The sequence below is a fragment of the Oncorhynchus nerka genome, linkage group LG9b (assembly GCF_034236695.1).
Source record: "Oncorhynchus nerka isolate Pitt River linkage group LG9b, Oner_Uvic_2.0, whole genome shotgun sequence".
Taxonomy (NCBI): Eukaryota; Metazoa; Chordata; class Actinopteri; order Salmoniformes; family Salmonidae; genus Oncorhynchus; species Oncorhynchus nerka.
Window position 1 is genome coordinate 47,746,826 of NC_088424.1, and position 23,093 is coordinate 47,769,918.

Sequence of the window (23,093 nt, forward strand, 5' to 3'; positions counted from 1 at the left end):
ATTATATTCTATACTATTATATTATATCCTATTGTTCTATTAAATACTAATATATACTATACTATACTATACTATTCTATACAATGCTATTCTATACTGTTATATTATATACTATGCTATTATATACTATTCTATACTATTCTATTATATACTAATATATACTATTCTATTATATACTATACTATTATTTTCTATTATATACTATACTGTTCTATTATATACTATTCTATACTATTATATTATATACTATTCTATTATTTTCTATTATATACTATACTATTCTATACTATTCTATTATATACAATTCTATTATATACTATTCTATACTATTCTATGATATTCTATTTTATACTGTTCTATTATATACTATTCTATTCTATACTCTACTATTATATTCTATACTATTCTAGTATATACTATTATATTATATACAATTATATTATATACAATTATATTTTATACTATTATATTCTATTCTATGCTATTCTATTCTATGCTATTCTATTATATACTATTCTAGTATATGCTATTCTATTATATACTATTATATTCTATGCTATTCTATTATATACTATTCTATTCTATTATATACTATTCTATGCTATTCTATACTATTCTATTATATGATATTCTATTATATAATATTATATTCTATTATATACTATTCTATGCTATTCTATACTATTCTATTATATACTATTCTATTCTATTATATGCTATTCTATTATATTCTATTATATACTATTCTATGCTATTCTATACTATTCTATTCTATTATATGCTATTCGATTATATACTATTATATTCTATGCTATTCTATACTATTATATTATATACTATTCTATTATATGCTATTATATACTATACTATATTATTCTATTATTTTCTATTATATACTATACTGTTCTACTCTCAGAACTGCCTGTACTACTGGGGATTTTCTGCTTGGTTAGCCTACTACAACCATCAACCACCATGTCTACCACTCCCAACAAATGTGAATGGATGACAACTCTCAACCAACAAATGAATGAATGGATGACAACTACTCTGCGTTGTGTGTTTATGATAGAATGGTTCTGGTGTTTATGGTATGTAGCCTAATCTACTGCTGTTGGTGGTGTTTATGGTATGTAGCATATGTTTATGGTATGTAGCCTAATCTCCAAATCTACTCTGCGTTGGTGGTGTTTATGGTATGTAGCCTAATCTCCAAGTCTACTGCGTTGGTAGTGTTTATGGTATGTAGCCTAATCTACTCTCTGTTGGTGGTGTTTATGGTATGTAGCCTAATCTACTCTGTTGGTGTGTTTATGGTATGTAGCCTAATCTCCACTCTGTTGGTTGGTGGTGTTTATGGTATGTAGCCTAATCTCCAAGTCTACTCTGCGTTGGTGGTGTTTATGGTATGTAGCCTAATCTCCAAGTCTACTCTGCGTTGGTGGTGTTTATGGTATGTAGCCTAATCTACTCTGTTGGTGGTGTTTATGGTATGTAGCCTAATCTACTCTGTTGGTGGTGTTTTATGGTATGTAGCCTAATCTACTCTGTTGGTGGTGGTGTTTATGGTATGTAGCCTAATCTACTCTGTTGGTGGTGTTTTATGGTATGTAGCCTAATCTACTCTGCGTTGGTGGTGTTTATGGTATGTAGCCTAATCTCTAAATCTACTCTGTTTGGTGGTGTTTATGGTATGTAGCCTAATCTCTAAATCTACTCTGCGTTGGTGGTGTTTATGGTATGTAGCCTAATCTACTCTCTGTTGGTGGTGTTTATGGTATGTAGCCTGTTTATGGTATGTAGCCTAATCTCCAAGTCTACTGTGTTGGTGGTGTTTATGGTATGTAGCCTAATCTCCAAGTCTACTCTGCGTTGGTTGTTTATGTGTAGTGTTTGGTGTTTATGGTATGTAGCCTAATCTACTCTGTTGGTGGTGTTTATGGTATGTAGCCTAATCTACTCTGTTGGTGGTGGTGTTTATGGTATGTAGCCTAATCTACTCTGTTGGTGGTGTTTATGGTATGTAGCCTAATCTACTCTGCATTGGTGGTGTTTATGGTATGTAGCCTAATCTCCAAATCTACTCTGTTGGTGGTGTTTATGGTATGTAGCCTAATCTACTCTGCGTTGGTGGTGTTTATGGTATGTTAATCTACTCTGTTGTGGTGGTGTTTATGGTATGTAGCCTAATCTACTCTGTTTGGTGGTGTTTATGGTATGTAGCCTAATCTACTCTGTTGGTGGTGTTTATGGTATGTAGCCTAATCTCTAAATCTACTCTGCATTGGTGGTGTTTATGGTATGTAGCCTAATCTACTCTGTGGTGGTGTTTATGTATGGCCTGTTTGGTGGTGTTTATGGTATGTAGCCTAATCTACTCTGTTTGGTGGTGTTTATGGTGTTTATGTTGGTGGTGTTTATGGTATGCCTAATCTCTAAATCTACTCTGTTGGTGGTGTTTATGGTATGTAGCCTAATCTCTAAATCTACTCTGCATTGGTGGTGTTTATGGTATGTAGCCTAATCTACTCTGTGTTGGTGGTGTTTATGGTATGTAGCCTAATCTACTCTGTTGGTGGTGGTGTTTATGGTATGTAGCCTAATCTCTAAATCTACTCTGTGTTGGTGGTGTTTATGGTATGTAGCCTAATCTACTCTGTTGGTGGTGGTGTTTATGGTATGTAGCCTAATCTACTCTGTGTTGGTGGTGTTTATGGTATGTAGCCTAATCTACTCTGCGTTGGTGGTGTTTATGGTATGTAGCCTAATCTACTCTCTGTTGGTGGTGTTTATGGTATGTAGCCTAATCTACTCTGTTGGTGGTGTTTATGGTATGTAGCCTAATCTACTCTGTGTTGGTGGTGTTTATGGTATGTAGCCTAATCTACTCTGTTGGTGGTGTTTATGGTATGTAGCCTAATCTACTCTGTTGGTGGTGTTTATGTTAGGTGGTGTTTATGGGTGGTGTTTATGTAGCCTAATCTCCAAATCTACTCTGCGTTGGTGGTGTTTATGGTATGTAGCCTAATCTACTCTGCGTTGGTGGTGTTTATGGTATGTAGCCTAATCTACTCTGTTGGTGGTGGTGTTTATGGTATGTAGCCTAATCTACTCTGTTGGTGGTGGTGTTTATGGTATGTAGCCTAATCTACTCTGTGTTGGTGGTGTTTATGGTATGTAGCCTAATCTACTCTGTTGGTGGTGTTTATGGTATGTAGCCTAATCTACTCTGTTGGTGGTGGTGTTTATGGTATGTAGCCTAATCTACTCTGCGTTGGTGGTGTTTATGGTATGTAGCCTAATCTCTAAATCTACTCTGTTGGTGGGGGTGTTTATGGTATGTAGCCTAATCTACTCTGTTGGTGGTGGTGTTTATGGTATGTAGCCTAATCTACTAAATGTTTATGGTATGTAGCCTAATCTACTCTGCGTTGGTGGTGTTTATGGTATGTAGCCTAATCTACTCTGCTGTTGGTGGTGTTTATGGTATGTAGCCTAATCTAAATCTACTCTGTTTGGTGGTGTTTATGGTATGTAGCCTAATCTCTAAATCTACTCTGTTTGGTGTTTATGGTATGTAGCCTAATCTAAATCTACTTGTTGGTGGTGTTTATGGTATGTAGCCTAATCTCTCTCTGTTGGTGGTGTTTATGGTATGTAGCCTAATCTACTCTGTTTGGTGGTGTTTATGGTATGTAGCCTAATCTACTCTGCCTGGTGGTGTTTATGGTATGTAGCCTAATCTACTCTGTTGGTGGTGTTTATGGTATGTAGCCTAATCTCTAAATCTACTCTGTTTGTTTATGGTGGTGTTTGTTTATGGTATGTAGCCTAATCTACTAAATCTAATCTCTGTGTTGGTGGTGTTTATGGTATGTAGCCTAATCTACTCTCTGTTGGTGGTGTTTATGGTATGTAGCCTAATCTACTCTGTGTTGGTGGTGTTTATGGTATGTAGCCTAATCTACTCTGCTAAATCTACTTGGTGGTGTTTATGGTATGTAGCCTAATCTACTCTGTTGGTGGTGTTTATGGTATGTAGCCTAATCTACTCTGTGTTGGTGGTGTTTAAATCTACTCTGTTGGTGGTGTTTATGGTATGTAGCCTAATCTACTCTGTGTTGGTGGTGTTTATGGTATGTAGCCTAATCTACTCTGTTGGTGGTGTTTATGGTATGGTGTTTATGGTATGTAGCCTAATCTCTCTGCGTTGGTGGTGTTTATGGTATGTAGCCTAATCTCTCTACTCTGCTGCATTGGTGGTGGTTTTTATGGTATGTAGCCTAATCTACTCTGTGTTGGTGGTGTTTATGGTATGTAGCCTAATCTACTCTGTTGGTGGTGTTTATGTGTTTCTCCAAATCTACTGGTTGGTGGTGTTTATGGTATGCCTAATCTACTCTGTGTTGGTGGTGTTTATGGTATGTAGCCTAATCTACTCTGTGTTGTTTATGGTATGGCCTAATCTACTCTGTGTTTATGGTATGTAGCCTAATCTACTCTGTTATGGTAGTGGTGGTGTTTATGGTATGTAGCCTAATCTCTAAATCTACTCTGTGTTGGTGGTGTTTATGGTATGTAGCCTAATCTACTCTCTGTTGGTGGTGTTTATGGTATGTAGCCTAATCTACTCTGTGTTGGTGGTGTTTATGGTATGTAGCCTAATCTACTCTGTTGGTGGTGTAGCCTAATCTACTCTGTTGGTGGTGTTTATGGTATGTAGCCTAATCTACTATGGTATGTAGCCTAATCTACTCTGTTTGGTGGTGTTTATGGTATGTAGCCTAATCTACTCTGTAGCCTAATCTACTCTGTGTTGGTGGTGTTTATGGTATGTAGCCTAATCTACTCTGTTGGTGGTGTTTATGGTATGTAGCCTAATCTCCAAATCTACTCTGCGCCTAATCTACTCTGAGTGGTGGTGTTTATGGTATGTAGCCTAATCTCCAAATCTACTCTGTTGGTGGTGTTTATGGTATGTAGCCTAATCTCCTAATCTACTCTGCGTTGGTGGTGTTTATGGTATGTAGCCTAATCTACTCTGAGGTGGTGGTGTTTATGGTATGTAGCCTAATCTCCAAATCTACTCTGCGTTGGTGGTGTTTATGGTATGTAGCCTAATCTCCAAATCTACTCTGCGTTGGTGGTGTTTATGGTATGTAGCCTAATCTACTCTGAGGTGGTGGTGTTTATGGTATGTAGCCTAATCTACTCTGAGGTGGTGGTGTTTATGGTATGTAGCCTAATCTACTCTGAGGTGGTGGTGTTTATGGTATGTAGCCTAATGTTATATCTCTCAGCCTCATTGCGTAATTACTCTGTTGGTGTATGGTATGTAGCCTAATCTACTCTGAGGTGGTGGTGTTTATGGTATGTAGCCTAATGTTATATCTCTCAGCCTCATTGCGTTTTCATTGAGTTCAGAACAACAGAGGAAAACATTCTTCATCATCCTCTGTCTTCAGAAATGGCTTCTTTCCCAAAAAATGTATTTCTCTTTCTTTTAACCTTTCTGTCTTTCTCTCTCTCTCTGTCTCTCTCTCTCTCTCTGTTTATGGTATGTAGCTCTCTAATCTCTGGTGGTGTTTATGGTATGTAGCTCTCTCTCTGTCTCTCTCTCTGTCTATCTCTCAGCCTCTTTCTCTCATTGAGTCTCTGTCCCATTCTCTCTCTCTGTCTCTCTCTCTCTCTCTCTTTTTCTATCTCTCTGTCTCTCTCTCTCTCTCTCTCTCTCTCTCTCTCTGTCTGTCTGTCCCTCTCTCTCTCTTTCTATCTCTCTGTCTCTCTCTCTCTCTCTCTGTCTGTCCCTCTCTCTCTCTCTTTCTATCTCTCTGTCTCTCTCTCTCTCTGTCTCTCTCTCTCTCTCTGTCTCTCTCTCTCTCTGTCCCTCTCTCTCTCTCTCTGTCCTTCTCTCTCTCCTTCTCTCTCTCTCTTTCCTTCCTTCCTTCTCTCTCTCTCTGTCCCTCTCTCTCTGTCTCTCTCTCTGTCTCTCTCTTTCTATCTTTCTGTCTCTCTCTCTTTCTATCTTTCTGTCTCTCTCTCTCTTTCTTTTTCTCTTTCTTTTAACCTTTGTCTTTCTCTCTTTCTATCTTTCTCTCTCTCTCTCTCTCTTTCTTTTTCTCTTTCTTTTAACCTTTGTCTTTCTGTCTCTCTCTCTCTTTCTTTCTTTCTTTCTTTCTGTCTTTCTTTGTACTCCCAGCTCTGTGAAGCTGGAAACTTCTCAATTCATTTGGCTCTCAATAACTTGGGCTGTAATGGTGAGTCGCTTTCCAGCATTTCTGAATGTGTTGTATTGATTGCATATTCCAGAACAATGTCACAGCCAAGATAGGTAATAGGGAGCAAGTTCCTGAAATATTTCTCACAAATTGCTAGTTGAGTCAGCAACATCTGTGTGGTAGTTTGCCAGCTGAGAAGATATTTCCATGATGAATCACATCTTCTCACAGTTGTGTCCTGCTGTCTACTAGGTCTGAGGCCCAAGCGGATCCCTTACCCCACCAGGAACCCCTTCACATGGCTCTTCTTCTTCGTGTCATGTCCCAACTACACCTATGAGGTGGGTCTCACAGAGATAGATAAGAGGACTCTGGAGCCCAATAGCTTGTTTTAACCTGAGCAGTGCCATTGAGGATTTTTCACAATTTTGAAGTAGTCATCTGGGTGGATCGTCCTATGGGTTAAGGAAGGATCCCATAATTCCATGCAGGTCATCAGGAGGGATCATCCAATGAATTATATTCGTTAGCAAACATTCCATAACTGCAGGTGGCAGCAAATCGCCAACCTTGTCTTCATACCCGTTTAAACAAACACACTCTAGATGGCAGTGTGCCCCCTTTCAGTTTGTTTACTAAAATGAACTACTTCAAAATAGAGATGGCCTCAAGGGCCCTGCCTGTGCTCTCAGAAGCTACTTTAACACAGTCTTGTATGTATACATTTAAGTATGGCTGGCCCAGGCGGGAATTGAACCCACAAACCTTGGTGTTGCAAGTGTTGTGCTCTTTTGACTTAGTCACACAGGAGAGTCTAGACTTAAGTTGCCTTTGTAGCATAATAGCGAAGACGTCAAAACTATGAAATAACACATATGGAATCATGTAGTAAGCAACAAATCAAAATAGATTTGAGATTCTTCAAAGTAGCCACCCTTTACCTTGATGACAGCATTGCACACTCTTGGCATTCTCTCAACCAGTTTCATGAGGTAGTCACCTGGAATGCATTGTGGAATTTCGTTCCTTCTTAATGTGTTAGAGCTGATCAGTTGTGCTGGGTGGTATATAGAAGATAGCCCTTTTTGGATAAAGGCCAAGTTCATATTATGGCAAGAACAGCTCAAATAAGCAAAGAGAAACGACAGTCCATCATTACTTTAAGACATGAAGGTCAGTCAATCTAACACTTTCTCGGTTACTACATGATTCCAAGTGTGTTATTTCATAGTTCTGATGTCTTCACTATTATTCTACAATGTAGAAAATAGTACAAATAAAGAAAAACCCTTGAATGAGTAGGTGCGTCCCAAACTTCTGACTGATACTATATATGTTTTGATTCGTCAGGTGGGGACGTGGTTGAGTTTCTCCATCATGACACAGTGTGTTCCAGGTAAAACTACACATCTTTCATCGTTTCACGTGTACTTAGGTGGTAAATGTTAGAAGCTGCTTACACGCATTTTCATAATACTAAGGCCTAGATTCAGATCAGATCAAGCGTTAACCGTTGATAAGCCGACACCTGCATAGCTCGATGTTTTGACAGGGAACAATCGCATTGGAGCTGTCAAATCGGTGAAAAAGCTGCTCTTCAAATCAAATCGTATTTGATAATGTGATCGTTGTCACAAAGCCACACCCGTCCCACTTACTTATGAAGTGCAGAATGAGAAAACGTATAGAAATATAGCCACCCGTGGGAGAGATTGTCATACCAGTTACGTTGTACTCTGTAAATACAATATAAATAAAGGTTATTCTGGTACACTGCCAGTTTTGCAGTCTCGATAAAGATTGAAATTGAAAGACTGACATAAGTACGTGTGATACTAAAGAGTCAATTCCATTCCTTTGTTTAAGTTTTAGTCACCAATTTCTCTACTAACTAACTAACTGTTGTGTCTCTCTCTTTCCACAGTGGCCCTGTTCACGTTGCTGGGCTTCATCCAGATGACTATCTGGGCACGGGGAAAACACAAGATGTACACCAGAGAGTTTACAGACTACCCTGAACTAAGATCAGCTATCATCCCTTTGTTCCTTTGAGCCAGCCAGGGTTAACAACAAGATCCTTAATTATACCCCTGTTCCTTAATTATACCCCTGTTCCTTAATTATACCCCTGTTCCTTAATTATACCCCTGTTCCTTAATAAGGGTTGCAAAAAATTCTGCTAACTTGTCACCAAATCCCCAGTTTTTCCCAGAAATCCCAGTTCTAAATTCCACGTAATCAGATGGAAATAAGCAAGGAAATCTGTAATCGTCCAACCAGGATTTCTGGAACACCTGGGAATTTTGGGTAAATGACCAAAATTGTGCGCAAACCTATTAGCTATACTTTTGGCCAGAGCCACATCGGCCTCTTGCCAAATGTAGTGTACTACATAGGGAATAGAATGCTATTTTAGACAGACCCATTGCATACTCTACTACAGTTAGAGAAAGCAGTGTACTGGACACTGTGGTAATAGTGCACCTGTAGGGGATATGATGTGGCTCTGGCCAAAAGGAGTGACACTATATGGGGGGGACAACAGATACCCAGTCACTAAGCGAGCTGTATATAAATGAACTTTGTGACAGCCTCTCGGTCAGAATAGGGTTACAAGGCCTCACTCAGGCCTCATCACTCAACTCTACACTAAAAGTGTACATTTGTAGCAAGGTTATGGGTTTACACAGAGACTGTTTTTTTTATGAGTTAGGATGAATGTACTGCAAAGTGTGGAATGATACAATAGATTGGTTTGATTCCCTTTAGTCGTAGAGAATTTATACATATTTTTTTATTCACCATAATCATCGTTGCAGCACAGTTTATGTGAGTGACAATGTGTATACGTTATAGTAGTGGTCTTGAAGTCTAGTGCACTTGAAGTCTAGTGCATTTGAAGTCTAGTGCATTTGAAGTCTAGTGCATTTGAAGTCTAGTGCACTTGAAGTCTAGTGCACTTGAAGTCTAGTGCACTTGAAGTCTAGTGCACTTGAAGTCTAGTGCACTTGAAGTCTAGTGCACTTGTCCCCCGGTTAAAGGACGGACGGCCCTGTTCAGTCAGATGAAGTAACCATAACTTTTAATTTGTGTGATATTATTAGTATTTTCATCTTATTTGTTTACGTTGTTAGTTTTACAGTGGGACTGTTCTATTTGTTTTGTTCACAGTAACTTTGTGTTATTCATGAACCCATTTGGATTTAACAGGGCCAGTGTTTTGCTGTTAAAGCATGGCATCAGTTGAAGTTGATACACATATCTATTCTCATCCATAATACTAGCTATGATAGGGATGGGCAACTGGCAGCCCGCGAGGGGCCCCTAATGAAGGCCCTCGCTGGAGGGTGGAGGGGGGTAGAATGCACAAGGTGCCATTTTGAAATGTGGTTGTACATCAGCAGTTTTTCTCTTGTTTTCTCTTTATTTATCACTGTTGAAATGTCAGCCAAAACAAATTTGATTAGTAAATGAGTCTAGCGGCCAGCTATAAACAAAAGGTAGTGTGGTGGATTCACCAGCCGGGGGGGGGGGGCGGCATTTGATTTTGTTGGTCAGCCTCACATTTCTCTCCACCCAATAGAAAAATGAGTAGAATTAAAGGAAATGTGTCAGAAAATTGCCAAATCTGCTCTCTGTCCCAATGGTCAAAATTTGTAGAATTGCAAAATACTTGATTTAAAACAGCAAAATGTTCTTTACATCCCAATGGCAAAATGTGTAGAATATATAAACCAAGCAAGGTATTTCTACATTATTTGAACGGCTATGTAAATGAGCTAAGCATTATTAGTAGTTTTTGGTCTATAAATGTGGGTATACCGACCCGCCAGCCACTATGACCCCTCATAATGACTTCAGATTTTTTGTGGCTCCCAACCCCATCAAAGCTGCCCGTCCCTGATCGTAGGAAATGGAAGCGTAAATCCCAAAAAAGCGTCTTCTTGATTAGAAACAGCATTTGTAACATGTTAAACACAGTTATCATGACATTTCAAATGACAAACTGAAAATGACATGAAGTTTCAAAAAACAACTAAAAATGGTAACAATAAAAATATATAATATATTTTGCGGTTTGTTCGTTACGTTGTGTTTGAGTCCACTAAAACAGGAGTGAAAGCCTATATCATATATGTGCAGCTTTTCATTCCAGCCAAGCAGAAACTCACCTGATTCAACTAATCAACTAAGAGTCGTTGTCTTCAACCGAGACTGCTTGGCTAGAACAAAAGCCTGCACCCACACAGCCCTCTGTGGGTGGCAGGGTAGCCTAGTGGTTAGAGTGTTGGGCCAGTCACCGAAAGGTTGCTAGTTCAAATCCCCGAGCTGACAAGGTACAAATCTGTCGTTCTGCCCCTGAACAGGCAGTTAAACCCACTGTTCCTACGCCGTCATTGTAAATAAGAATTTGTTCTTAACTGACTTGCCTGGTTAAATAAAGGTAAAATTACATTGTTCCCCTGCACTATACATTAGCTGTGCTTAGGATCTGAAACCTTACCTTTTCAAATCGTATCTTAAATAATCCCACACCAACCCACCTCCCTACCAGCACTGATAGCTACCTTGAGGGGGGAAAATTTTTACTTAATATGATTGTGGTTGTGTCACCTAGCTCTCTGTAAGTCTCTCTGGATAAGAGCGTCTGCTAAATGACTAACAGAATATGTCCTAAATGAATGAAAATGGCAAAACAAATATATAAGCCAAGCAAGATTTTTTTCTACACATTATTTGAAAGGCTATATAAATTATCTAAGCATTTTTATTAGTTTTGGTATATAAATGTCAGTGTAAATGCAGCGCCATCTTGTGGTCCCGTATTGATACTGCGTAATAACAAAACAAAACAGGGACCTATTCTCTGTGTAGGTGTGTTTAGTTGACGAGGAAGCAGCCCCCTCATAAACCAAGGGAGCAGCTTCCTCTTCAATGAACACGTGAAAATGAGATGAGGAGAGGAAGCAGCCCCCTCATAAACCAAGGAAGCTGCTTCCTCTTCAATGAACACGTGAAAATGAGATGAGGAGAGGAAGCAGCCCCCTCATAAACCAAGGAAGCTGCTTCCTCTTCAATGAACACGTGAAAATGAGATGAGGCAAGGAAGCCAAACTATTGAGATCACACCCCTGGTGTGTTTGAGGAGCTATCTGCTGTCAACTGACGTCTGTGTCCTGCAAACGTGACCTCTTCTTGACTTTTGGCAGCCATTTTACACAATACACAATCAACAGGCAAAAATATAACTTCCAAAGCCTAAGGAACATATTCCAAACATAATTCATGAATCTAACCATAATTTCCATTAATTTCAAAATGTTCTCATTATACTGCCAGTGTGCCTGTGCATGTCTAGCTATTACAATACATTTAGTCGGTTTTCTGCATTAAACATTTTGACAATACATTCCGTTAGGAAGTCATATTTTCACAGATTAACTTTCAAGTTTTATTTTGTCTTCTGGTTTTTATCTTGATGGGGGAGACCTTGCGTTTCGTGGGGACATTTTGTTTTTCGTTGCGCGCGTTGACCGCTCGGGGTTGTAAAATGTCCTCGTCCTCTCCTGCCTGCTGCTTAGCAAAGTTCACAAACACCTGGAGAACAGAGAGAGGAAAACCCCATTACTACCAACACCATGTCAATGAAAACACTAATGTTCTATAAAAGTCCTTTATAATCATATATTCACGACAGCTATTTCTCTCACTGCTTGCTAAGTACGGTACCATCAATTTGTACTCAAGGATATTCTTTATTCAAGTCTTAATCTCTCATAATAAATCCTGACCTCAGATGTCTTCCTGGCTGTGTTTGATGAGGTCATATTGCTGAGTCTAATCCTAAAACATTGCCATTCTCATTACCACCTGTTGTGTGGTCAGTGAAACACTTAGTTGGTGCCTGTCTTTAAACCTAAATCCCAAACCCCTAATCCCTAATCTTAACACCAGCCCTATAGTTACCCAGTCTAGTGTAGTCTGATAGAGTAGTTACCTGATCTAGTGTAGTCTGATAGACGGAGTATTCACCTGATCTAGTGTAGTCTGATAGAGTAGTTACCTGATCTAGTGTAGTCTGATAGACAGAGTACTCACCTGATCTAGTGTAGTCTGATAGACAGAGTACTCACCTGATCTAGTGTAGTCTGATAGACAGAGTATTCACCTGATCTAGTGTAGTCTGATAGACAGAGTATTCACCTGATCTAGTGTAGTCTGATAGACAGAGTACTCACCTGATCTAGTGTAGTCTGATAGACAGAGTATTCACCTGATCTAGTGTAGTCTGATAGACAGAGTACTCACCTGATCTAGTGTAGTCTGACAGACAGAGTATTCACCTGATCTAGTGTAGTCTGATAGAGTAGTTACCTGATCTAGTGTAGTCTGATAGAGTGGTCACCTGATCTAGTGTAGTCTGTGATACAGAGTAGTTACCTGATCTAGTGTAGTCTGACGGAGCAGTTACCTGATTTAGTGAGGTCTTATAGAGTAGTCACCTGATCTAGTGTAGTCTGACAGACAGAGTAGTAGCCTGATCTAGTGTAGTCTGATAGATGGAGTAGTCACCTCATCTAGTGTAGTCTGATGAGGGAGTAGAAAGCTGATCTAATGGAGTCTGATAGATGGAGTAGTCACCTGATCTAGTGTAGTCTGATAGAGTGGTCACCTGATCTAGTGTAGTCTGATAGACAGAGTATTCACCTGATCTAGTGTAGTCTGATAGACAGAGTATTCACCTGATCTAGTGTAGTCTGTGATACAGAGTAGTTACCTGATCTAGTGTAGTCTGACGGAGCAGTTACCTGATTTAGTGAGGTCTGATAGATAGAGTAGTTACCTGATCTAGTGTAGTCTGATAGAGTAGTTACCTGATCTAGTGTAGTCTGATAGAGTAGTTACCTGATCTAGTGTAGTCTGATAGATAGAGTAGTTACCTGATCTAGTGTAGTCTGATAGAGTAGTTACCTGATCTAGTGTAGTCTGATAGAGTAGTCACCTGATCTAGTGTAGTCTGATAGATATAGTAGTTACCTGATCTAGTGTAGTCTGATAGAGTAGTTACCTGATCTAGTGTAGTCTGATAAACAGAGTAGTTACCTGATCTAGTGTAGTCTGATAGACAGAGTAGTTACCTGATCTAGTGTAGTCTGATGGAATAGTTACCTGATCTAGTGTAGTGTGATGAGGGAGTAGAAAGCTGATCTAATGGAGTCTGATAGATGGAGTAGTCACCTCATCTAGTGTAGTCTGATGAGGGAGTAGAAAGCTGATCTAATGGAGTCTGATAGATGGAGTAGTCACCTGATCTAGTGTAGTCTGATAGAGTGGTCACCTGATCTAGTGTAGTCTGATAGACAGAGTATTCACCTGATCTAGTGTAGTCTGATAGACAGAGTATTCACCTGATCTAGTGTAGTCTGTGATACAGAGTAGTTACCTGATCTAGTGTAGTCTGACGGAGCAGTTACCTGATTTAGTGAGGTCTGATAGATAGAGTAGTTACCTGATCTAGTGTAGTCTGATAGAGTAGTTACCTGATCTAGTGTAGTCTGATAGAGTAGTTACCTGATCTAGTGTAGTCTGATAGATAGAGTAGTTACCTGATCTAGTGTAGTCTGATAGAGTAGTTACCTGATCTAGTGTAGTCTGATAGAGTAGTCACCTGATCTAGTGTAGTCTGATAGATATAGTAGTTACCTGATCTAGTGTAGTCTGATAGAGTAGTTACCTGATCTAGTGTAGTCTGATAAACAGAGTAGTTACCTGATCTAGTGTAGTCTGATAGACAGAGTAGTTACCTGATCTAGTGTAGTCTGATGGAATAGTTACCTGATCTAGTGTAGTGTGATAGATGGAGTACTCACCTGATCTAGTGTAGTCTGATAGATAGAGTAGTTACCTGATCTAGTGTAGTCTGATAGATAGAGTAGTTACCTGATCTAGTGTAGTCTGATGGAATAGTTACCTGATCTAGTGTAGTCTGATAGAGTAGTTACCTGATCTAGTGTAGTCTGTGATACAGAGTAATCCTCTATATTGAGTTTGTCCTTGTTGGCGACCACAAGCTGGAAGATCCTAGCGAGGGAGGAGGAGGCGATCTCATACTGCAGAGTGTTGTAGTGTTTCTCTCTCTGGACACACCCTGGGAAGCTGCTCTCCATGAAGCTCTCTGCTGGACCCAGTTCTGGAGATACGCCTGCTTTAGCTGCCTTTATTTTCATGGTCACCACGTAGCCATCGCCAAACCTGAAGAGCAGAGGGAGAGAGAGAGAGAGGTCACCATGTAGCCATCACCAAATCTGGAGAGGAGAGGGGGAGAGAGAGGTCACCACGTAGCCATCACCAAACCTGGAGAGCAGAGGGAGAGTGAGAGAGAGGTCACCATGTAGCCATCACCAAACCTGGAGAGGAGAGGGGGAGAGAGAGGTCACCACGTAGCCATCACCAAACCTGGAGAGCAGAGGGAGAGAGAGAGAGAGGTCACCATGTAGCCATCACCAAATCTGGAGAGGAGAGGGGGAGAGAGAGTTCACCATGTAGCCATCACCAAATCTGGAGAGGAGAGGGGGAGAGAGAGATCACCACGTAGCCATCACCAAACCTGGAGAGCAGAGGGAGAGTGAGAGAGAGGTCACCATGTAGCCATCACCAAACCTGGAGAGCAGAGGGAGAGTGAGAGAGAGGTCACCATGTAGCCATCACCAAACCTGGAGAGGAGAGGGGGAGAGAGAGTTCACCATGTAGCCATCACCAAACCTGGAGAGCAGAGGGAGAGAGAGAGAGGTCACCATGTAGCCATCACCAAACCTGGAGAGCAGAGGGAGAGAGAGAGAGAGAGAGGTCACCATGTAGCCATCACCAAACCTGGAGAGCAGAGGGAGAGGTCACCATGTAGCCATCACCAAACCTGGAGAGCAGAGGGAGAGGTCACCATGTAGCCATCACCAAACCTGGAGAGCAGAGGGAGAGAGAGAGAGAGAGGTCACCATGTAGCCATCACCAAACCTGGAGAGGAGAGGGGGAGAGAGAGGTCACCATGTAGCCATCACCAAACCTGGGGTGCAGAGGGAGAGAGAGAGGTCACCACATAGCCATCACCAAACCTGGAGAGGAGAGGGAGGTCACCGTGTAGCTATCACCAAACCTGGAGAGGAGAGAGAGAGATCACCACATAGCCATCACCAAACCTGGAGAGGAGAGGGAGGTCACCATGTAACCATCACCAAACCTGGAGAGGAGAGGGAGAGGGAGGTCACCACGTAGCTATCACCAAACCTGGAGAGGAGAGTGAGAGAGGTCACCACGTAACCATCACCAAACCTGGAGAGGGAGAGAGAGAGGTCACCACGTAGCTATCACCAAACCTGGAGAGGAGAGTGAGAGAGGTCACCACGTAGCCATCACCAAACCTGGAGAGGAGAGTGAGAGAGGTCACCAAGTAGCCATCACCAAACCTGGAGAGGAGAGGGAGGTCACCACATAGCTATCACCAAACCTGGAGAGGAGAGTGAGAGAGGTCACCACATAGTCATCACCAAACCTGGAGAGGAGAGGGAGGTCACCACATAGCTATCACCAAACCTGGAGAGGAGAGTGAGAGAGGTCACCACGTAGCCATCACCAAACCTGGAGAGGAGAGGGAGGTCACCACATAGTGATCACCAAACCTGGAGAGGAGAGTGAGAGAGGTCACCACATAGTCATCACCAAACCTGGAGAGGAGAGTGAGAGAGGTCACCACGTAGCCATCACCAAACCTGGAGAGGAGAGGGAGGTCACCACATAGTTATCACCAAACCTGGAGAGGAGAGTGAGAGAGGTCACCACATAGTCATCACCAAACCTGGAGAGGGAGAGAGAGAGAGAGTTCACCACATAGCTATCACCAAACCTGGAGAGGAGAGGGAGAGGTCACCACATAGCCATCACCAAACCTGGAGAGGAGAGGGAGAGGGAGAGGTCACCACGTAGCCATCACCAAACCTGGAGAGCAGAGGGAGAGGTCACCATGTAGCCATCACCAAACCTGGAGAGCAGAGGGAGAGGTCACCATGTAGCCATCACCAAACCTGGAGAGCAGAGGGAGAGTGAGAGAGAGGTCACCATGTAGCCATCACCAAACCTGGAGAGGAGAGGGGGAGAGAGAGTTCACCATGTAGCCATCACCAAACCTGGAGAGCAGAGGGAGAGAGAGAGAGGTCACCATGTAGCCATCACCAAACCTGGAGAGCAGAGGGAGAGAGAGAGAGAGAGAGATCACCATGTAGCCATCACCAAACCTGGAGAGCAGAGGGAGAGGTCACCATGTAGCCATCACCAAACCTGGAGAGCAGAGGGAGAGAGAGAGGTCACCATGTAGCCATCACCAAACCTGGAGAGGAGAGGGGAGAGAGAGGTCACCATGTAGCCATCACCAAACCTGGAGAGGAGAGGGGGAGAGAGAGGTCACCATGTAGCCATCACCAAACCTGGGGTGCAGAGGGAGAGAGAGAGGTCACCACATAGCCATCACCAAACCTGGAGAGGAGAGGGAGGTCACCGTGTAGCTATCACCAAACCTGGAGAGGAGAGAGAGAGATCACCACGTAACCATCACCAAACCTGGAGAGGGAGAGAGAGAGGTCACCACGTAGCTATCACCAAACCTGGAGAGGAGAGTGAGAGAGGTCACCACGTAGCCATCACCAAACCTGGAGAGGAGAGTGAGAGAGGTCACCAAGTAGCCATCACCAAACCTGGAGAGGAGAGGGAGGTCACCACATAGCTATCACCAAACCTGGAGAGGAGAGTGAGAGAGGTCACCACATAGTCATCACCAAACCTGGAGAGGAGAGGGAGGTCACCACATAGCTATCACCAAACCTGGAGAGGAGAGTGAGAGAGGTCACCACGTAGCCATCACCAAACCTGGAGAGGAGAGGGAGGTCACCACATAGTTATCACCAAACCTGGAGAGGAGAGTGAGAGAGGTCACCACATAGTCATCACCAAACCTGGAGAGGAGAGTGAGAGAGGTCACCACGTAGCCATCACCAAACCTGGAGAGGAGAGGGAGGTCACCACATAGTTATCACCAAACCTGGAGAGGAGAGTGAGAGAGGTCACCACATAGTCATCACCAAACCTGGAGAGGAGAGTGAGAGAGGTCACCACATAGTCATCACCAAACCTGGAGAGGGAGAGAGAGAGAGAGTTCACCACATAGCTATCACCAAACCTGGAGAGGAGAGGGAGAGGTCACCACGTAGCCATCACCAAACCTGGAGAGGAGAGGGAGAGGGAGAGGTCACCACGTAGCCATCACCAAACCTGGAGAGGAGAGGGAGAGAGAGACGGTGGAGTAAGTCAGGTGCCCATGAATAGACCAACAGGTGTGATTGATGAATGAAATAGGTATTAAACATGGACTTTACGACACAGAAAACAGCAGTTAACTTCTCCATCGTCAACACTTTTATTCCAATCAGTAGACATAAGCAATATCTTGACCTGTACAATACAAGTATCATGACGTTCACTTTTACAAACCTGTGTTTTTCCACTGGGGGCTTCAAATCCTACCAAGTCATGTCTTTCTACTCAAAACCACAATTCATTTGATCAATCTGAGTCTTTAATTGAAACAATTATAAAGCGTGTCTGTTTTGGTAAACAGCTGAGGGATGGGGGCTGGAGAAATGTAACCAATCAAATTCGTAGACAAAGCAATGGATGCAAGGACTGACCAGCCATGATATTAAAATGATAGTTTTTAAGCATGTTTTGAGGCTATACGGTGTTGGTTTACATTGTTAACAAACATTGTAGTAAAACAGGCTCATAATTTGGGTTCTGATGGGGTACGACAGTTGAACTAAGCTCATGTGAATTTATAATTTATATTTATTCTTCAACAATCAATGGATTAATTTATAAGTCCAAAGACTGATGTATCAACTAAGGACTCTAGCTTCAAAGTATTCAATAATGTGTATTTGGTATGGATTCAAGGCATCAGAATGCACCAGAGAACACCAGAACACTCCCATACTTCACCATACTCTCCCAGCCCGGAACTCCCTGGCTGGCTACATCACCATACTCTCCCAGCCCAGAACTCCCTGGCTACATCACCATACTCTCCCAGCCCCCAACTCCCTGGCTGGCTACATCACCATACTCTCCCAGCCCAGAACTCCCTGGCTACATCACCATACTCTCCCAGCCCAGAACTCCCTGGCTACATCACCATACTCTCCCAGCCCAGAACTCCCTGGCTACATCACCATACTCTCCCAGCCCAGAACTCCCTGGCTACATCACCATACTCTCCCAGCCCGGAACTCCCTGGCTACATCACCATACTCTCCCAGCCCAGAACTCCCTGGCTACATCACCATACTCTCCCAGCCCGGAACTCCCTGGCTACATCACCATACTCTCCCAGCCCGGAACTCCTGGCTACATCACCATACTCTCCCCCGCCCGGAACTCCCTGGCTACATCACCATACTCTCCCAGCCCGGAACTCCCTGGCTGGCTACATCACCATACTCTCCCAGCCCGGAACTCCCTGGCTGGCTACATCACCATACTCTCCCAGCCCCCAACTCCCTGGCTGGCTACTTCACCATACTCTCCCAGCCCCCAACTCCCTGGCTGGCTACTTCACCATACTCTCTCAGCCCGGAACTCCCTGGCTGGCTACATCACCATACTCTCCCAGCCCAGAACTCCCTGGCTGGCTACATCACCATACTCTCCCAGCCCAGAACTCCCTGGCTACATCACCATACTCTCCCAGCCCCCAACTCCCTGGCTGGCTACATCACCATACTCTCCCAGCCCAGAACTCCCTGGCTACATCACCATACTCTCCCAGCCCAGAACTCCCTGGCTACATCACCATACTCTCCCAGCCCGGAACTCCCTGGCTGGCTACATCACCATACTCTCCCAGCCCAGAACTCCCTGGCTACATCACCATACTCTCCCAGCCCCCAACTCCCTGGCTGGCTACATCACCATACTCTCCCAGCCCAGAACTCCCTGGCTACATCACCATACTCTCCCAGCCCAGAACTCCCTGGCTACATCACCATACTCTCCCAGCCCAGAACTCCCTGGCTACATCACCATACTCTCCCAGCCCGGAACTCCCTGGCTACATCACCATACTCTCCCAGCCCAGAACTCCCTGGCTACATCACCATACTCTCCCAGCCCGGAACTCCCTGGCTACATCACCATACTCTCCCAGCCCGGAACTCCCTGGCTACATCACCATACTCTCCCAGCCCGGAACTCCCTGGCTACATCACCATACTCTCCCAGCCCGGAACTCCCTGGCTGGCTACATCACCATACTCTCCCAGCCCGGAACTCCCTGGCTGGCTACATCACCATACTCTCCCAGCCCCCAACTCCCTGGCTGGCTACTTCACCATACTCTCCCAGCCCCAACTCCCTGGCTGGCTACTTCACCATACTCTCTCAGCCCGGAACTCCCTGGCTGGCTACATCACCATACTCTCCCAGCCCAGAACTCCCTGGCTGGCTACATCACCATACTCTCCCAGCCCAGAACTCCCTGGCTGGCTACATCACCATACTCTCCCAGCCCCCAACTCCCTGGCTGGCTACTTCACCATACTCTCCCAGCCCCCAACTCCCTGGCTGGCTACATCACCATACTCTCCCAGCCCAGAACTCCCTGGCTGGCTACTTCACCATACTCTCCCAGCCCGGATCTCCCTGGCTGGCTACATCACCATACTCTCCCAGCCCAGAACTCCCTTGCTGGCTTCTTCACCATACTCTCCCAGCCCAGAACTCCCTGGCTACATCACCATACTCTCCCAGCCTGGATCTCCCTGGCTGGCTACATCACCATACTCTCCCAACCCGGATCTCCCTGACTGGCTACATCACCATACTCTCCCAGCCCAGAACTCCCTGGCTGGCTACATCACCATACTCTCCCAGCCCGGAACTCCCTGGCTACATCACCATACTCTCCCAGCCCGGAACTCCCTGGCTACATCACCATACTCTCCCAGCCCAGAACTCCCTGGCTACATCACCATACTCTCCCAGCCCGGAACTCCCTGGCTACATCACCATACTCTCCCAGCCCGGAACTCCCTGGCTACATCACCATACTCTCCCAGCCCGGAACTCCCTGGCTACATCACCATACTCTCCCAGCCCGGAACTCCCTGGCTGGCTACATCACCATACTCTCCCAGCCCGGAACTCCCTGGCTGGCTACATCACCATACTCTCCCAGCCCCCAACTCCCTGGCTGGCTACTTCACCATACTCTCCCAGCCCCCAACTCCCTGGCTGGCTACTTCACCATACTCTCTCAGCCCGGAACTCCCTGGCTGGCTACATCACCATACTCTCCCAGCCCAGAACTCCCTGGCTGGCTACATCACCATACTCTCCCAGCCCAGAACTCCCTGGCTGGCTACATCACCATACTCTCCCAGCCCCCAACTCCCTGGCTGGCTACTTCACCATACTCTCCCAGCCCAGAACTCCCTGGCTACATCACCATACTCTCCCAGCCTGGATCTCCCTGGCTGGCTACATCACCATACTCTCCCAACCCGGATCTCCCTGGCTGGCTACATCACCATACTCTCCCAGCCCAGAACTCCCTTGCTGGCTTCTTCACCATACTCTCCCAGCCCAGAACTCCCTGGCTACATCACCATACTCTCCCAGCCTGGATCTCCCTGGCTGGCTACATCACCATACTCTCCCAACCCGGATCTCCCTGACTGGCTACATCACCATACTCTCCCAGCCCAGAACTCCCTGGCTGGCTACATCACCATACTCTCCCAGCCCGGAACTCCCTGGCTACATCACCATACTCTCCCAGCCCGGAACTCCCTGGCTGGCTACTTCACCATACTCTCCCAGCCCCCAACTCCCTGGCTGGCTACTTCACCATACTCTCCCAGCCCGGAACTCCCTGGCTGGCTACATCACCATACTCTCCCATCCCAGAACTCCCTGGCTGGCTACTTCACCATACTCTCCCAGCCAGGATCTCCCTGGCTGGCTACATCACCATACTCTCCCAGCCCAGAACTCCCTTGCTGGCTTCTTCACCATACTCTCCCAGCCCAGAACTCCCTGGCTACATCACCATACTCTCCCAGCCTGGATCTCCCTGGCTGGCTACATCACCATACTCTCCCAGCCCGGATCTCCCTGGCTGGCTACATCACCATACTCTCCCAGCCCGGATCTCCCTGGCTGGCTACTTCACCATACTCTCCCAGCCCGGATCTCCCTGACTGGCTACATCACCATACTCTCCCAGCCCAGAACTCCCTGGCTGGCTACATCACCATACTCTCCCAGCCCCCAACTCCCTGGCTGGCTACATCACCATACTCTCCCAGCCCCCAACTCCCTGGCTGGCTACATCACCATACTCTCCCAGCCCCCAACTCCCTGCCTGGCTACTTTAATATATGGCTGGTTACTCCATGTACTGTGATCAGTGACTCATTTAGATCTTGTCAAACCAAATGTGTTATTTTTCTTCTAATTTAATTTGAAATGATGTGATTGTTGTTAAATCTTCCTCTCTTTTTTATTATGGTCCTTCAAGGCAGATAGGAACACTTGTCCAGGGACGCGACCAGTAGTGACGGGGAGTGATGGCTATACTGAGGCCAGTGCAGGATGAGTGCCTATGTTACATGGAAGACATAGTTTACTTGTATTTGAGGTGCTGTATGGTAACAGTAAGGTAACAGACCTACTTGTATTCAAGGTGCTGTATGGTAACAGTATGGTAACAGACCTACTTGCATTTGAGGTGCTGTATGGTAACAGACCTACTTATATTTGAGGTTGCTGTATGGTAACAGTATGGTAACAGACCTACTTGTATTCGAGGTGCTGTATGGTAACAGTATGGTAACAGACCTACTTGTATTTGAGGTGCTGTGTGGTAACAGACCTACTTGTATTTGAGGTGCTGTATGGTAACATACCTACTTGTATTTGAGGTGCTGTATGGTAACAGTATGGTAACAGACCTACTTGTATTCGAGGTGCTGTATGGTAACAGTATGGTAACAGACCTACTTGTATTCGAGGTGCTGTATGGTAACAGACCTACTTGTATTTGAGGTGCTGTATGGTAACAGTATGGTAACAGACCTACTTGTATTTGAGGTGCTGTATGGTAACAGACCTACTTGTATTTGAGGTGCTGTATGGTAACAGTATGGTAACAGACCTACTTGTATTTGAGGTGCTGTATGGTAACAGTATGGTAACAGACCTACTTGTATTTGAGGTTCTGTATGGTAACACTATGGTAACATACCTACTTGTATTTGAGGTGCTGTATGGTAACAGTAAGGTAACAGACCTACTTGTATTTGAGGTGCTGTATGGTAACAGTATGGTAACAGACCTACTTGTATTTGAGGTGCTGTATGGTAACACTATGGTAACAGACCTACTTGTATTTGAGGTGCTGTATGGTAACAGTAAGGTAACAGAACTACTTGTATTTGAGGTGCTGTATGGTAACAGTATGGTAACAGACCTACTTGTATTTGAGGTGCTGTACGGTAACAGACCTACTTGTATTTGAGGTGCTGTATGATAACAGACCTACTTGTATTTGAGGTGCTGTAAGGTAACAGACCTACTTGTATTTGAGGTGCTGTATGGTAACAGTAAGGTAACAGACCTACTTGTATTTGAGGTGCTGTACGGTAACAGACCTACTTGTATTTGAGGTGCTGTAAGGTAACAGACCTACTTGTATTTGAGGTGCTGTATGGTAACAGTAAGGTAACAGACCTACTTGTATTTGAGGTGCTGTATGATAACAGACCTACTTGTATT

At 44.3% G+C, this 23,093-nt stretch overlaps 2 protein-coding genes across 2 annotated transcripts in view; one reads left to right on the top strand and one right to left on the bottom strand.

The window, feature by feature from the left end:
* Positions 1-8,978, top strand: part of LOC115114041 (very-long-chain enoyl-CoA reductase-like) — a 36,529-nt gene extending 27,551 nt beyond the window's left edge. Inside the window, exons 7-12 of the mRNA XM_065013790.1 lie at positions 917-997; positions 1,368-1,406; positions 6,200-6,257; positions 6,471-6,559; positions 7,569-7,614; positions 8,143-8,978. Coding sequence (XP_064869862.1) covers positions 917-997; positions 1,368-1,406; positions 6,200-6,257; positions 6,471-6,559; positions 7,569-7,614; positions 8,143-8,270 — 441 coding nt within the window. The 3' untranslated portion in view covers positions 8,271-8,978. The remainder of the gene's footprint in view (positions 1-916; positions 998-1,367; positions 1,407-6,199; positions 6,258-6,470; positions 6,560-7,568; positions 7,615-8,142) is intronic.
* A 46-nt stretch (positions 8,979-9,024) lies between these two features.
* Positions 9,025-23,093, bottom strand: part of LOC115116153 (retinal-specific phospholipid-transporting ATPase ABCA4-like) — a 206,345-nt gene continuing 192,276 nt past the window's right edge. The window contains exons 51-52 of the mRNA XM_065013791.1: positions 14,222-14,471; positions 9,025-11,816 (exon numbers count right to left, since the gene is read on the bottom strand). Of these exons, the coding sequence (XP_064869863.1) occupies positions 11,664-11,816; positions 14,222-14,471 (403 nt within the window). The 3' untranslated portion in view covers positions 9,025-11,663. The remainder of the gene's footprint in view (positions 11,817-14,221; positions 14,472-23,093) is intronic.